Source organism: Culex quinquefasciatus, chromosome 2 (assembly GCF_015732765.1).
Source record: "Culex quinquefasciatus strain JHB chromosome 2, VPISU_Cqui_1.0_pri_paternal, whole genome shotgun sequence".
In the NCBI taxonomy this organism is placed as follows: Eukaryota; Metazoa; Arthropoda; class Insecta; order Diptera; family Culicidae; genus Culex; species Culex quinquefasciatus.
The window spans coordinates 48,864,940-48,877,734 of record NC_051862.1 but is presented as its reverse complement, the minus strand read 5'-3'; the positions used below and the strand labels follow the sequence as shown (position 1 = coordinate 48,877,734).

The 12,795-nt window shown below is 38.0% G+C and overlaps 1 protein-coding gene across 1 annotated transcript; it reads left to right on the top strand.

The window, feature by feature from the left end:
• On the top strand, positions 1-12,740 carry LOC6053991 (dihydrolipoyl dehydrogenase, mitochondrial). Its single transcript, XM_001869946.2, has 4 exons — positions 1-195; positions 380-529; positions 10,985-12,157; positions 12,221-12,740. Exons 1-4 carry the CDS (start codon positions 154-156, stop codon positions 12,374-12,376), a joined length of 1,521 nt encoding a protein of 506 aa, XP_001869981.1. The 5' UTR covers positions 1-153; the 3' UTR covers positions 12,377-12,740.
• The last annotated feature ends 55 nt before the right edge of the window (positions 12,741-12,795 follow it).

Sequence of the window (12,795 nt, the reverse complement as noted above, 5' to 3'; positions counted from 1 at the left end):
TTCGCGACAAATTCATTCGCGGTGTGTGCGTAATTTTTTGTGGGGAAGTGCCGTGTCGTCGTCGTTTCTTCGTTGAGCGAAGATCCATTCCTAGGTGGTCACTAGAGAACCTGCTTCCTGCCCTCTAAATTCTGCTTCTATCGGCCAGACAAGATGCAGTGCAACATTCGGCATTTGGTGAACCTCGCTGCCAAGGTGAGTTTCGGATCGATTTTGTTCGCCCCCCCGGCTCAAAAAAAGCAAAAATCTGCTGCGAATCGATTATGCAACCAAGAGGAGGAATGACCTTCGCCGGATCGGGAGAATCGGCTGATCGCGCGGCTAGTGAGTTGAGTTACGATTTGTTGATAATTTTTGTTTTATTTTCCTGCTTCGATAGGGCAATGCCGGAGTCCGCAGTCCGGGTGCGATCCTGGGCGCCCTGTACGGCCGGTTCTACTCGACGACACACGAGGCCGACCTGGTCGTGATCGGTTCCGGCCCCGGTGGATACGTTGCCTCGATCAAGGCCGCCCAGCTGGGCATGAAGGTGAGTCGTGGGAAGAGTGTGTGGTCGTCAGGGGAGAAGGATTTGCGTCACGGCGCACGAGATTTTCGCTTTCGCTGCGGTGAACTCTATTTTGCGCTAACATTATCAGCATACAACACAAAATACTCCGTTAATCTGGGCTCGGTTGATAGTAGGAAGAATTTGTTTACTCAAAATAAAACCTTTTTGGAGGTCAATGTCGCGCAGTATCAACCGAAAACGCAGACGATCGCTGGGACGATTCAAATCTAGTAAAATCATGAACATTTCTCAAAGTGATGCAATCGATAAAATGTGAATAATTTCGCGTATGATTTGGGTTTGTGACGATTCGTGGTTGGTCATGGGATGTGTGCATGAAATGTGCAAAAATGTGTCCGGTTTATGGTGGTAGAGACAGGTGTAAATTGGTGGACATCTCACTTGAGTTTTAAAGATTACTCATTGCAAGAGAGTGTTCTGGCGTTCCAGAAGAAAAGAAAAATACTGCTTACCTGAGAGCAGCAGTAAAATTGAATTTATTGTTTTATTGAAGCTGGTGTAAAGGTGACGGTTCAATTACTTAAATTAAATAAAAACTATTTTAAATAAGAGCAGAATTTACATTGAAATTTTAAAAAATGTTAACGGATATTTTTTCTTCAATTTAATTTATCAGGTAAATAACATATTTTGAAATATTTTTGGAATGTAATTTATTTTTATGACATAGTTACATAATTTTAAACATTATATATAAAAAAATGGTATGCAAGAAACAATCCTTTAGATTTTTGAATAGTATTTTTATTTGAATCAATGGAACACGCAGAAAAATAAGGCATATTTGAATCAACAAAAAGTTTTGTTGATTTGAAAATCATGATTTTTGTTGAATCAACCCTAAACGTCAAAGCAGTTTTTCTAAATAACAAAAGACTTTTGTGGAATTGAGAAAATCAAGGTTTGTTTCAACGCAAAATCGGCGTTGATTATATTCAACAAAATTTTTTTTGATTCAAACCTCGTACAGGCTGATTCTACAAAACATTTTTCTGCGTGAATACATATCTGGAGTTTTTTTTGGAAAAGTCCAATAAACCAAATTTCCAGTTTTTGCTTTTTGGGTGTTTTTGAATACCCCTGACTCAAGGCGGTTCTTAAAACACACAAAAAGCAAAAAAATAAAATTTGGTTTATAGGACCTTTTCAAAAAAAAAAAAAAAAAAACTCTAGAACTCTTAAAATTTTAGAAAATTTATGGGTTGGAATTTTTACATGTTTTATGTGACTTTACCAATGTTTTTAAAAATGTCATATTTTTAGGGATCACCTTTGGCTGTGTTTTTTACTAACATTTCCTATATTTTAAGTAAAAAGAAGCCTGCAGTAATTTTTCTAGTGTCCCAAACTATGCCTCTACGCATTTATTTACAATTTAAATAATAATGGTGCCATTTCATAACCGAAAATGTGAAAAACAAGCAAAAAATTGAAAAAGTTGCTATAAAAACATGAAAAAATTAGATAGGCAAAATGTAATGATAGGAGGTGATAGAATATGCCAAATACTACTAAAAACGAAAATAAATTAAACAAGATAAATGCAAATTAAAATACTAAAAAAGAAACGAGAAAAACATAAAACAAGAGAAGTAAAGTTTTTCGTGGAACAAAAGTTGCTCAAAATGAACTCCTAAACAAGGGAAAAAAAAAAAATTCGAAAAAAAATTGGGCTGTAGAGGGTTAACATTGTAATTTTATCCGAGGTTACGATTATCCGAAATTTATATTTTTAATACCTATTGGTCATAGTCCGGATCATTTTTAAGGCAGTTTTGGTGTCAAATTGGAGCTCAACGACCCAATACAAACAATTGAAAAAGTATCTTAAGGATGTTTCAACTGTTTGAAAGAAAATGTTAATGTAAAAATCCACAAAACAAATGATATTTTCACTTCAACCAGAAGTGATGTATATTTAATAAATTAAAAAGAAAAGCTGCATTTCATCATAATTGCTTCTAAAAGAAATTTTTAAATATGATTTTGTGAAAGTGTGTCCAAAAGTATCCGGAAACTTTTTTCATTTTATTTGTTAATTCTATTAATTCTTGTTCGCAGAAAACCGTTAACAAGTACAAATACAATTTCTAAGATATTGTTCAGAAGTATAAAAAATGTTTTGGAGTTTTGGAGTTCCTTACAGCTGTGTGTTACATCATAACCCATGTTGGAACAGTTCCCAGTCACGACGTTCTAGCAGGATTCTTGCAGAGTTCTTACTGAGCTGGATATTCTTACAGCATTCTAGCAGAAATGTTCTACCGTTCTAGCAGGATTCTGACAGAACCAGCTCTGCTAGAATATTTCGTGACTGGGTTATTGCTTGTAAATAAAGGTGTCACCAAGAGTAAGAAAAAAAATTAAAAAAAAAAACTCACTAAAATTAGAGATAGAGAAAGCTTAAAACTAGATCACAACCTTTATAGATGTGCTTGATCATCAGCTCCCCAAGGGCCAGGAATTGCTCCGCCTTGTTACGGCAGGTCCGAAACCGCGTCATCATCTCCCCTGCGAGAGCAAAGAACTCTGGCAGGGTGAAGAGATCTTCCCCGGTAACTTCTTACTGGGCCGTATTGCCACTGCCGGCAGTGACCACGCTGGTGAACGATCGCCCCCATCCAGGAGGGAACGCTGAGTTACCCGCTGGAACCGTACGATGACCAGCTGCCGGCACGGTTACGCTCGTACTTCGCTGAGGAGGGTGGAACGCTGCTGCTTTCTTCTTCCTCTTTTCCTGCTCCTCGAGGTAGTTTTTCCGTGCGCTGCATCCACGGTAGTTGCTGGTATGGTTGCCTCCACAGTTGGCGCACCTGATGCGCGCCTTGGTTTGCTCTGCCTTGTCCCCCAGGTCCGCCTTGCACGGCAATGCACACGCCTCTGAGAGGTGTGATTCACTACACTTCACACAGCGGGGCGAGAGGTTGCAGTTCCGCGAGCCGTGGCCGAATTTCTGGCAACGGTGGCATTGTGCGACGGATTCTTTGAGTAGAACCGCCAGTTTACCCAAAAACCGTCCAACGCCTTAGCTCCCCGCAGGTCGAATTACAACACAGGTACACTGTGACTGTTATCTTCCGCGAGAGGACTTTTATGTCACACGGTCACGAGGTCGGAGATCGGGCGGTCTTGGTACCCCTGCAAAACGACCTTAACGGCAGTCTTCTGCACGGGGTCGAATGTGTAAAACTTGAAGTTTTGACGCTTCAATTTCTCCACAACCAGGTCGAAGTTCTTTTCGTCAAATGTGTAAACTTGCACTGACGACTTACCGATTTTCAGACAATATCCGAGGCCTTCCAGCAACTCGTCAACATCGTCCGCCAACGTGTCCGAAACAAAAATTGGAGGTGGTCTTCGTTCCGTTGGAGAATTGTTCTTTTTTGACGTCGACACTTTCTTCCGTGCACGACCATCGTCGTCGTCGTCGTCGGTGTTCTTGTTGTTATTTTCTTCGTCGTCGCTCAGCATCTGGAACTCGTTCCTGATGGGGATGTTGGCGGATGTTGATGTGCCACTGGTCGTGGCACCAAAAGTACCTGGGCGGGTCCTCACTGGTGATCTCGGAACATATCCAAGATGTAGTAACTTTTATGTCGATTCCATCTGCGCTCACGCTCCCCTGCGCGACGGCGTTGGTTTGTTTACCTTTTTGCACACGGCCGGTAGACGAACTTCGCGGGTTTTGGCATGCTGGAGAAGCAAACTCGCGGGCAGAGGCGCCGACTAGTCCAAAATGTTGGGGGGGCACGGTTGTTTTCCGAAATCGTTAGGTGAGAGTGGCGATTTGATGTTTAAGTTTATTTTGTATCACGAATTTTACCAATTTGAATATTACGATGTAATAAGAGTTTTTTTCATCCGGAATCCATTTTTTTGAAAAAGATAATTTATTAAAACGTGATTGAGAATGTTTATTGGGGGATTTTTTTATGTTTGGAAGGCGAATTCCTTCTAATTGGCAAATTCTCACTTATTTTCCAGAAGTAACAGTCAATAATGAAAATTATCAGGTATTTAAAATTCAACAACACAAATATTCTAAAAATGAAAACAAAAAAAAGCAAAAATTTAGAACTTTAGAAATTGGAAAATACACATTAAAAACAACATTTTTTTCAAATCTGCAATTTAGATAAAAATAACAGAAAAAAAATATTCCAAAATTTAAAAAAAGTTTAAAAACCCTAGGGTTAAAAAAAACTCATGGCTTAAAAATGTTAAGAAATCAAAAGTTGAAATTCAGAAATTTAAAAAATCAGAAATTTGGAAATAACAAAAAAAAACAATGTTTAAAAAAATCGAAAATTTAATATCAATTTATTTGTTCAGAATTTAAGAATTTAAGAATTTAAGAATTTAAGAATTTAAGAATTTAGAATTTAAGAATTTAAGAATTTAAGAATTTAAGAATTTAAGAATTTAAGAATTTAAGAATTTAAGAATTTAAGAATTTAAGAATTTAAGAATTTAAGAATTTAAGAATTTAAGAATTTAAGAATTTAAGAATTTAAGAATTTAAGAATTTAAGAATTTAAGAATTTAAGAATTTAAGAATTTAAGAATTTAAGAATTTAAGAATTTAAGAATTTAAGAATTTAAGAATTTAAGAATTTAAGAATTTAAGAATTTAAGAATTTAAGAATTTAAGAATTTAAGAATTTAAGAATTTAAGAATTTAAGAATTTAAGAATTTAAGAATTTAAGAATTTAAAAATTTAAGAATTTAAGAATTTAAGAATTTAAGATTTTAAGAATTTAAGAATTTAAGAATTTAAGAATAACCAAAAAGATACACAAACGATTTTTAATAAAATCAAAAAAAGCATTATGACAATTTGATACGATCAAAAATTTGCAATTTTTAAAAAGAAATCAAGAAAAAAAATTACCTAAAATTACTCAAAAAAATATCGAATTTATCAGCATTTTTTTTAATGTAAAGCTGTCATCAAATGACCATTTTGAAAAGTGTTTCAGTTCATTTTCGCTAAATCCTGATCTACAATGGCAAATCGCAGAATGTTGCGTCTGAAAACCAGGAAGGTGCTGTGTCCTATCCCTCGCCTAGACCAGACCAAAATCCATGATAAAGCTGACAGACCAAATCTGTCAGACCAAGACTGTCAGACCAAAGAGCAAAAAGTAAACAATCTTGGTCTTCGACGTAGGTGCACACAAATCAAGAAAAGAAAATTTGAAAAAGAATTTTATTTTTACAATTCAATGACTGGGTTTGGACTGCAAAATTGAATGGACGTCAGAAAATGATTAAACAGTGCGGCTTCCTGTACGCCGACAATTAAATAAGCAGTTAAAAGCCTTATTCTTCCACTTTAATTTTTGATCGCGTTTTCGGTTTACACCTGAAAAATCTTGAAATTATTTATACGGATTTGTGATTCCTCTCTTTCCACCATTCCCTTGCTGAAAACTTGATGATTGTTTTGACAAGAGTTTGCGTAAGTTTGCTCTTGTATACTAAGCTTGCTGGTTTTCCTACCTTGTTAGCATAAGAGAGCGCAGTAGTATAGATGAAACGTTGTCGATTTAAAAAACAACAAATGTTTTTGAACTATTTTACAGATTCGCTTACAAGAATTCTATCCAATTCCAATTCAGTTTTAAATATTATTTTCAATTATTTCTGTGATTTTTTTTGTAATATTCAAAATAAGAATATTTTTCTTCTAAAATTTCTGGGGGGGCAAAAAGTATCGTGCCCCCCCAGAGTCGGCGCCCCTGCTCGCGGGTAATCACAATCAACTACGGCGAAAATTTCGAAAAAACGGTAGAGCACAGAGCACTTCACTGCTGCTTGCTCTCGTGCGTACACGGAGGTGATTTTTTTTTGAAATTATTGTTTACTCTCGTTTACCTTCAAAATCATTAATTCTAGCAAAACAATGTAAAAGGGCCAAAGCCGAAGTGTAAACAAAAAGTCTATCCAGGTTTTTAAGCGAAGATGGCGTTCGAATGTTGAACGTCCGAAATGTCAAAATCGCGCCAGAGCACCAACATTAGAAAAAAAATGTGGCTGTCATGCCATGGCACACTTTTTTCGTAATGTTGGTACCACTCCGTGATTTTGACATTTCGGGCGTTCACCATTCGAACGCCATGTTCGCTTAAAAAGCTGGAATCCTAATGTAAACATCAACTGACGAGAGCAGGATAGACTCTTTGTTTACACTTCGGCTTCGGCCCTTTTACATTGATTTGCTTGAATTATGCGTTGATTCATGCCTAGAAATGCTAAAAGTTTACAAGACTTTTTAATTCTATTGAACATTTTAAAGAATATAAACATTTTCCGAAAATGTCGAAAGTTCATCTCTGGAGTTTTTGCCTTCCTCACGTTACTGAGGAAAGGCTATAAAATCACTCGAAAAATGAACTTCTCAATTAGACCTCCTAGGCCCACCTTGATGTATACCTATCGACTCAGAATCAAATTCTGAGCAAATGTCTGTGTGTGTGGTGGGATGTTGATCAAAAAATTGTCACTCGATTATCTCGACATTGGCTGAACCGATTTTGTCCGTTTTGGCATCATTCGATCCGTCTTGGGGTCCCATAAGTCGCTATTAAAAATTATGCAGTTTAGTTAAGTACTTCAAAAGTTATGCTAAAAAAACGATTTTAACAATAGTCCGGAAGATTGTAAAAAGGGTGGTTTTTGTGAGAAAACCCGTCATGCTATACATTTTCAGAAAGGTATTTAAAAGACCTTTCCAATGCGTCCAAGACATTGAAGATCTGACAAATCTATAAAAAGTTATAAGCACTTAAGTGTTATTTATACGCTTTTTGGAGGCCGGATCTCAGATATGTTGATGAAAACGTTGTCCGGATCTCTCATGCGACCTATCGTAGGATGGGTATTCAAAAGACCTTTCTAATGCGTTCAAAACATTGAAGATCTGACAACCCTATCAAAAGTTATAAGCACTTTAGTGTTATTTACGCACTTTTTGCATTTTGGATAGCACACTTTAAATGTGAGGAAGGCGCCAACCACCTAAGGGTGGATAACGTTTAGTAACGTTTTTTTTTTTTTTGAAAAGGTCCAATAAACCAAATTTTCAGTTTTTGCTTTTTGGGTGTTTTTGAAAACCCATGACTCAAGGCGGTTACCGGCAAATAAATAATTTTATGAAAAAAAGAAAAAAAAAAGGACCGGCAAGCCGAGACCAAAGTTTTGAATGCGTGTTTCGGGAATTTGATCACTTTTTGATACGATGCAACGGCTTCGAGATACAGTAATTTTTAAATTGTAAGATTCAAAAATATTTAAATAACTTACGCCCTTCTCAAATGTTATGTTCGAGTACTATTTGCTCCATATTCACAATAAAAGCTTATACTATATATGAGCAATTCTCGCTGAAACCGTCCCACTAGATGCACATGTTCTCAAATCGTTACGGCGATGTTCTCATTCGATTCAGCGCCCCAAAAAACCATTAAAACAACCTTTGAACCAATGAAAATGTCAGCCGTTAGCCACCAGTAAATAAAAACTTGTATTGAACTATGGATTTTTTCGAAAAAATGCCCTAATTTGGAGAAATGATATCTCCCAAAATACATTACCAAACATCAAAAAGTTATATATCGTTGGAAAGGTAATCACGAGGGCTTTCTATCGCACTTTGAAAAACATTTAAAAAATTATTTTTTCAAGGGTAATTTTAAGGATTTTTGAGAAACTTACTCTTAATTTTGAATTTTGACCGTGTTCGCAACCACTTATCGTTACGAAACCATTTCCATTCGAAAGATTGGAAGATTTTGCATAAAATCAACTTGAGAAAAGTAGTGTAATGAAATAGTTTTCGTATAGTTATTAACAGATGAAAGAAATTGGTAAAATTTCAGTTAAAAATAATCAAAGCTCAGACTTCAGAAAGGAGCCCAATTTACAGTCAAAACAAAGCAGGATTGTATTTGAGCCGAATGTACAGTCATCTGAGGCAGATTTGAACATATAGGATGAAAAGGGGGACAGCTGTTTCAACTATGCTTTCACTCATCAGATCATATTTTTAAATTGTTTATGTTAAAACATACATAAACAAACAAGTTTCTAAATTTTATGCTTTTAAGTACTCTGAAAACTAATGTCCTTACCAAGACTGTAGTTTCGATTCGCCACATTTCACTGAAGTAATATTTTATGTACAGAATTTGTTTTGGGAAGGTCTGCTTTATTTGTATAACCTCAATCGTTCACAAAAAAGTGCAAAGTTGAAATCAATATATTTTTTTTATTTTTATTTTTTTTTATTTTTCGGTGACAGAATGATTTGTCACTAGGTGCGTACCTTTGCCCCGCTCTTCTCTATTCTATGTAAAAAAATGGGAATCATTTAACTTTAAATTTTGATTACTCTCAATATGAAAACCAAGTTTAAAATTTTCATTTGTGCAACATGAATACATTGAAAAAAGTTTAAATTGGAAAACAGACTACACCTATTAATTCTACGTCTAATTATCTTTCTAGTGAGTTTTGACTCGACATTGTACTGCTTGCGGTTTCAGAGATATCGCAGTTTGTCAATGAAGGTTTTTAACATGGTTTGCAAAAAAGTGAAACTTTGGGATGGTGTCAAATAAAAGGGCGAAGTCTGATTTGGACGAAAATTTAGTTTTTTGCTTGTTTTCATGGTATCAACAGCCCCACAAAATTTTAACTTGATCAAAAAATATTGATTTCAGCTTTGCCCCTTTTTGTGCACGATTGAGGTTATACAAATAAAGCAGACCTTCCCAAAACAAATTCTGTACATAAAATATTACTTCAGTGAAATGTGGCGAATCGAAACTACAGTCTTGGTAAGGACATTAGTTTTCAGAGTACTTAAAAGCATAAAATTTAGAAACTTGTTTGTTTATGTATGTGTTTACATAAACAATTTAAAAATATGATCTGATGAGTGAAAGTATAGTTGAAAAAGCTGTCCCTATTCGTCCTATATATCATGATTTGACTCATATGACTGTACATTCGGCTCAAATACAATCCTGCTTTATTTTGACTGTAAATTAGGCTCATTTCTGAAGTCTGAGCTTTGGTTATTTCTAACTGAAATTTTACCAATTTCTTTCATCCGTTAATAACTATACGAAAACTATTTCATTACACTACTTTTCTCAAGTTGATTTTATGCAAAATCTTCCAATCTTTCGAAAGGAAATGGTTGCGTAATAATAAGTGGTTGCGAACACGGTCAAAATTCAAAATTAAGAGTAAGATTCTCAAAAACCCTTAAAATTACCCTTGAAAAAATAATTTTTTAAATGTTTTTCAAAGTGCGATAGAAAGCCCTCGTGATTACCTTTCCAACGATATATAACTTTTTGATGTTTGGTAATGTATTTTGGGAGATATCATTTCTCCAAATTAGGGCATTTTTTCGAAAAAATCCATAGTTCAATACAAGTTTTTATTTACTGGTGGCTAACGGCTGACATTTTCATTGGTTCGAAGGTTGTTTTAATGGTTTTTTGGTGCGCTGAATCGAATGAGAACATCGCCGTAACGATTTGAGAACATGTGCATCTAGTGGGACGGTTTCAGCGAGAATTGCCCATATTCAAATCGGAGAGGGTCCGGTACAAAAGTACCAGAAAAAAAAAAATGAGATGAAAAAGCTCTAAAATTGACTGCGCAAAAATAAAGTTTTCATTCAATTCGATACTTTTATCCTTCAAAATGTACACTTCACCGAATTTACATTTTTTGGAAAATATTTTTTTTTGCGGTCAAAAAAAACTAGGATTTATTTGTTTTGCTTAAAACATCTGAAGACGTTTTTTTAATGATTTTTAAAATATTTGAATGTTTTTTTTTTTGAAAAATTAGCTAACACTTTTTAATACACTCAACCCCCGGTGGTTGGTTACTTTTTCGGTTGACACTTTTTAGTTTGTACCCCGTTGGTTTGACAAAGTCAAACTAAAAAGTGACGAACTGTCACTTTTTACATGGCGCTCACGCACACTATCAAAACAAACGTTTGTTAGTGTATGTGAACTCCATGTAAAAGGGGTGTCAAACTAAAAAGTATCCTCGTACGTTTGACTACAGTTCGTGTCAAACCATCGGGGTTCGAGTGTACTTATTGTTATAAATATTGAAGGTATTTAAACAGAATTTTACATTGTTCTATATAAAACAAAACTTGTTTACCTTTTTAAGAACTTTAAGTTCTTAAAAAGGTAAACAAGTTTTGTTTTAGTTATCACCAAGATTTTTATGCCCGGATTCCATAATAATTTCAAAACCAATCCGCGAGCAGCTCTCGATGAAGATGTTCGAATATTTATAGATAACTCTCAAACTAGTATGGAGGAAAACCAAAAAGTAGCAAGAAGATTTAATTACATTTTTCTCCCCCATTCCAGACGGTATGCATCGAGAAGAACGACACCCTCGGCGGCACCTGCCTGAACGTGGGCTGCATTCCGTCGAAGGCCCTGCTCAACAACTCCCACTACTACCACATGGCTCACTCGGGTGACCTGGCGGCCCGTGGCATCATGGTGGAGAATGTCCGGCTGGATCTGGAGGCGCTGATGGGTCAGAAATCGAAGGCCGTCAAGGCGCTGACCGGTGGCATCGCCCAGCTGTTCAAGAAGAACCAGATCACGCACATCAACGGATGGGGCACGATTACCGGGCCGAACACGGTCGTGGCCAAGAAGAGCGATGGCAGTGAGGAGGTTGTTAATACGAAGAACATCATGATTGCGACTGGTTCGGAGGTGACTCCGTTCCCGGGTATTGAGGTCGATGAGGAGACGATTGTGTCGTCGACGGGTGCGCTGAAGCTGAAGGCGGTCCCTAAGAGGATGGGACTGATTGGGGCGGGTGTTATTGGGCTGGAGTTGGGATCGGTTTGGGGTCGGCTGGGATCGGAGGTGACTGCCATCGAGTTTTTGAGCGCGATTGGTGGTGCCGGTATCGATCAGGAGGTTTCGAAGACCTTCCAGAAGGTGCTGACCAAGCAGGGCTTCAAGTTCTTGCTGGGAACGAAGGTTATTAGCGCTTCGAAGACGGGCAGCGGAGTTACGGTCAGTGTGGAGAATGTTAAGGATGGTAAGAAGCAAGATCTGGAGTTTGACGTGCTGCTGGTGTCGGTCGGACGTCGTCCGTTTACTGAGGGTCTTGGTTTGGAGAACGTTGGTATTGTGAAGGATGACCGAGGTCGCATCCCGGTGAACAACATGTTCCAGACGATCGTGCCGAACATTCACGCGATCGGCGATTGCATCCACGGACCGATGCTGGCCCACAAGGCCGAGGACGAGGGCATCGTGTGCGTCGAGGGAATGCAGGGTGGCCACGTGCACATCGACTATAACTGCGTGCCCAGTGTGGTGTACACCCACCCGGAGGTTGCCTGGGTTGGCAAGAACGAGGAGGAGCTGAAGGCCGAGGGCATTCCGTACAACGTGGGCAAGTTCCCGTTCGCGGCCAACTCACGCGCCAAGACCAACAACGAGACGGACGGTTTCGTCAAGGTGCTGGCCGACAAGCAGACGGACCGCGTGCTCGGCGTGCACATCATTGGACCCGTAAGTAACCAGCTCGCTGTGGGTCGATGCGTCTTCTAACGTTACTTTCTTTTGATTTTGCAGGCCGCCGGTGAGCTCATCAACGAGTCGGTCCTCGCCATGGAGTACGGTGCGTCGGCCGAGGATGTGGCCCGCGTGTGCCACGCCCACCCGACTTGCGCGGAAGCCCTCCGGGAAGCCCACACGGCCGCCTCCTTTGGCAAGCCCATCAACTTCTAAGCGTAAGTGTGTTGTCCCCAATATATCTCTAATAACATCTCACACACGCCTTCGGCGTGGTCGCCATCATCCAGAACCATACAAAAAACGCAAAGCCCGGTTGTAAAAAATTACGTCACGCCGTGGAATCGCTTCAAAAGCACCACCCGAACCGAATTCATAGAAGAAGAAACAAAATACACGATTGGTAACACGAACTGCGAGGAGAGTAGATTGACGACTCCTTTCTGACTCCCCCCCAAATGTGGAAGTGACTCTCCCCCCTACCCCGCAGGCTGATGAGTTTGAAGAAATGAAGCAATTCTGCTATTTTGTATCAAAAAGCGTATGAAATCTATTAAATTATTGTTTTAGATACAATCTAGTTTCGAGGGTTTGTGTTCAATCGATGACAGTCCCTGGTCAGATTAATTTCAAGA

Bases quoted from the DNA above. Each gene is read 5' to 3' on its own strand.
- LOC6053991 (XM_001869946.2), top strand. From the start codon at position 154: ATGCAGTGCAACATTCGGCATTTGGTGAACCTCGCTGCCAAG. The intron at 196-379 runs GTGAGTTTCGGA...CTGCTTCGATAG, and splicing joins TGGTGAACCTCGCTGCCAAG to GGCAATGCCGGAGTCCGCAG. The intron at 530-10,984 runs GTGAGTCGTGGG...CCCCCATTCCAG, and splicing joins CCGCCCAGCTGGGCATGAAG to ACGGTATGCATCGAGAAGAA.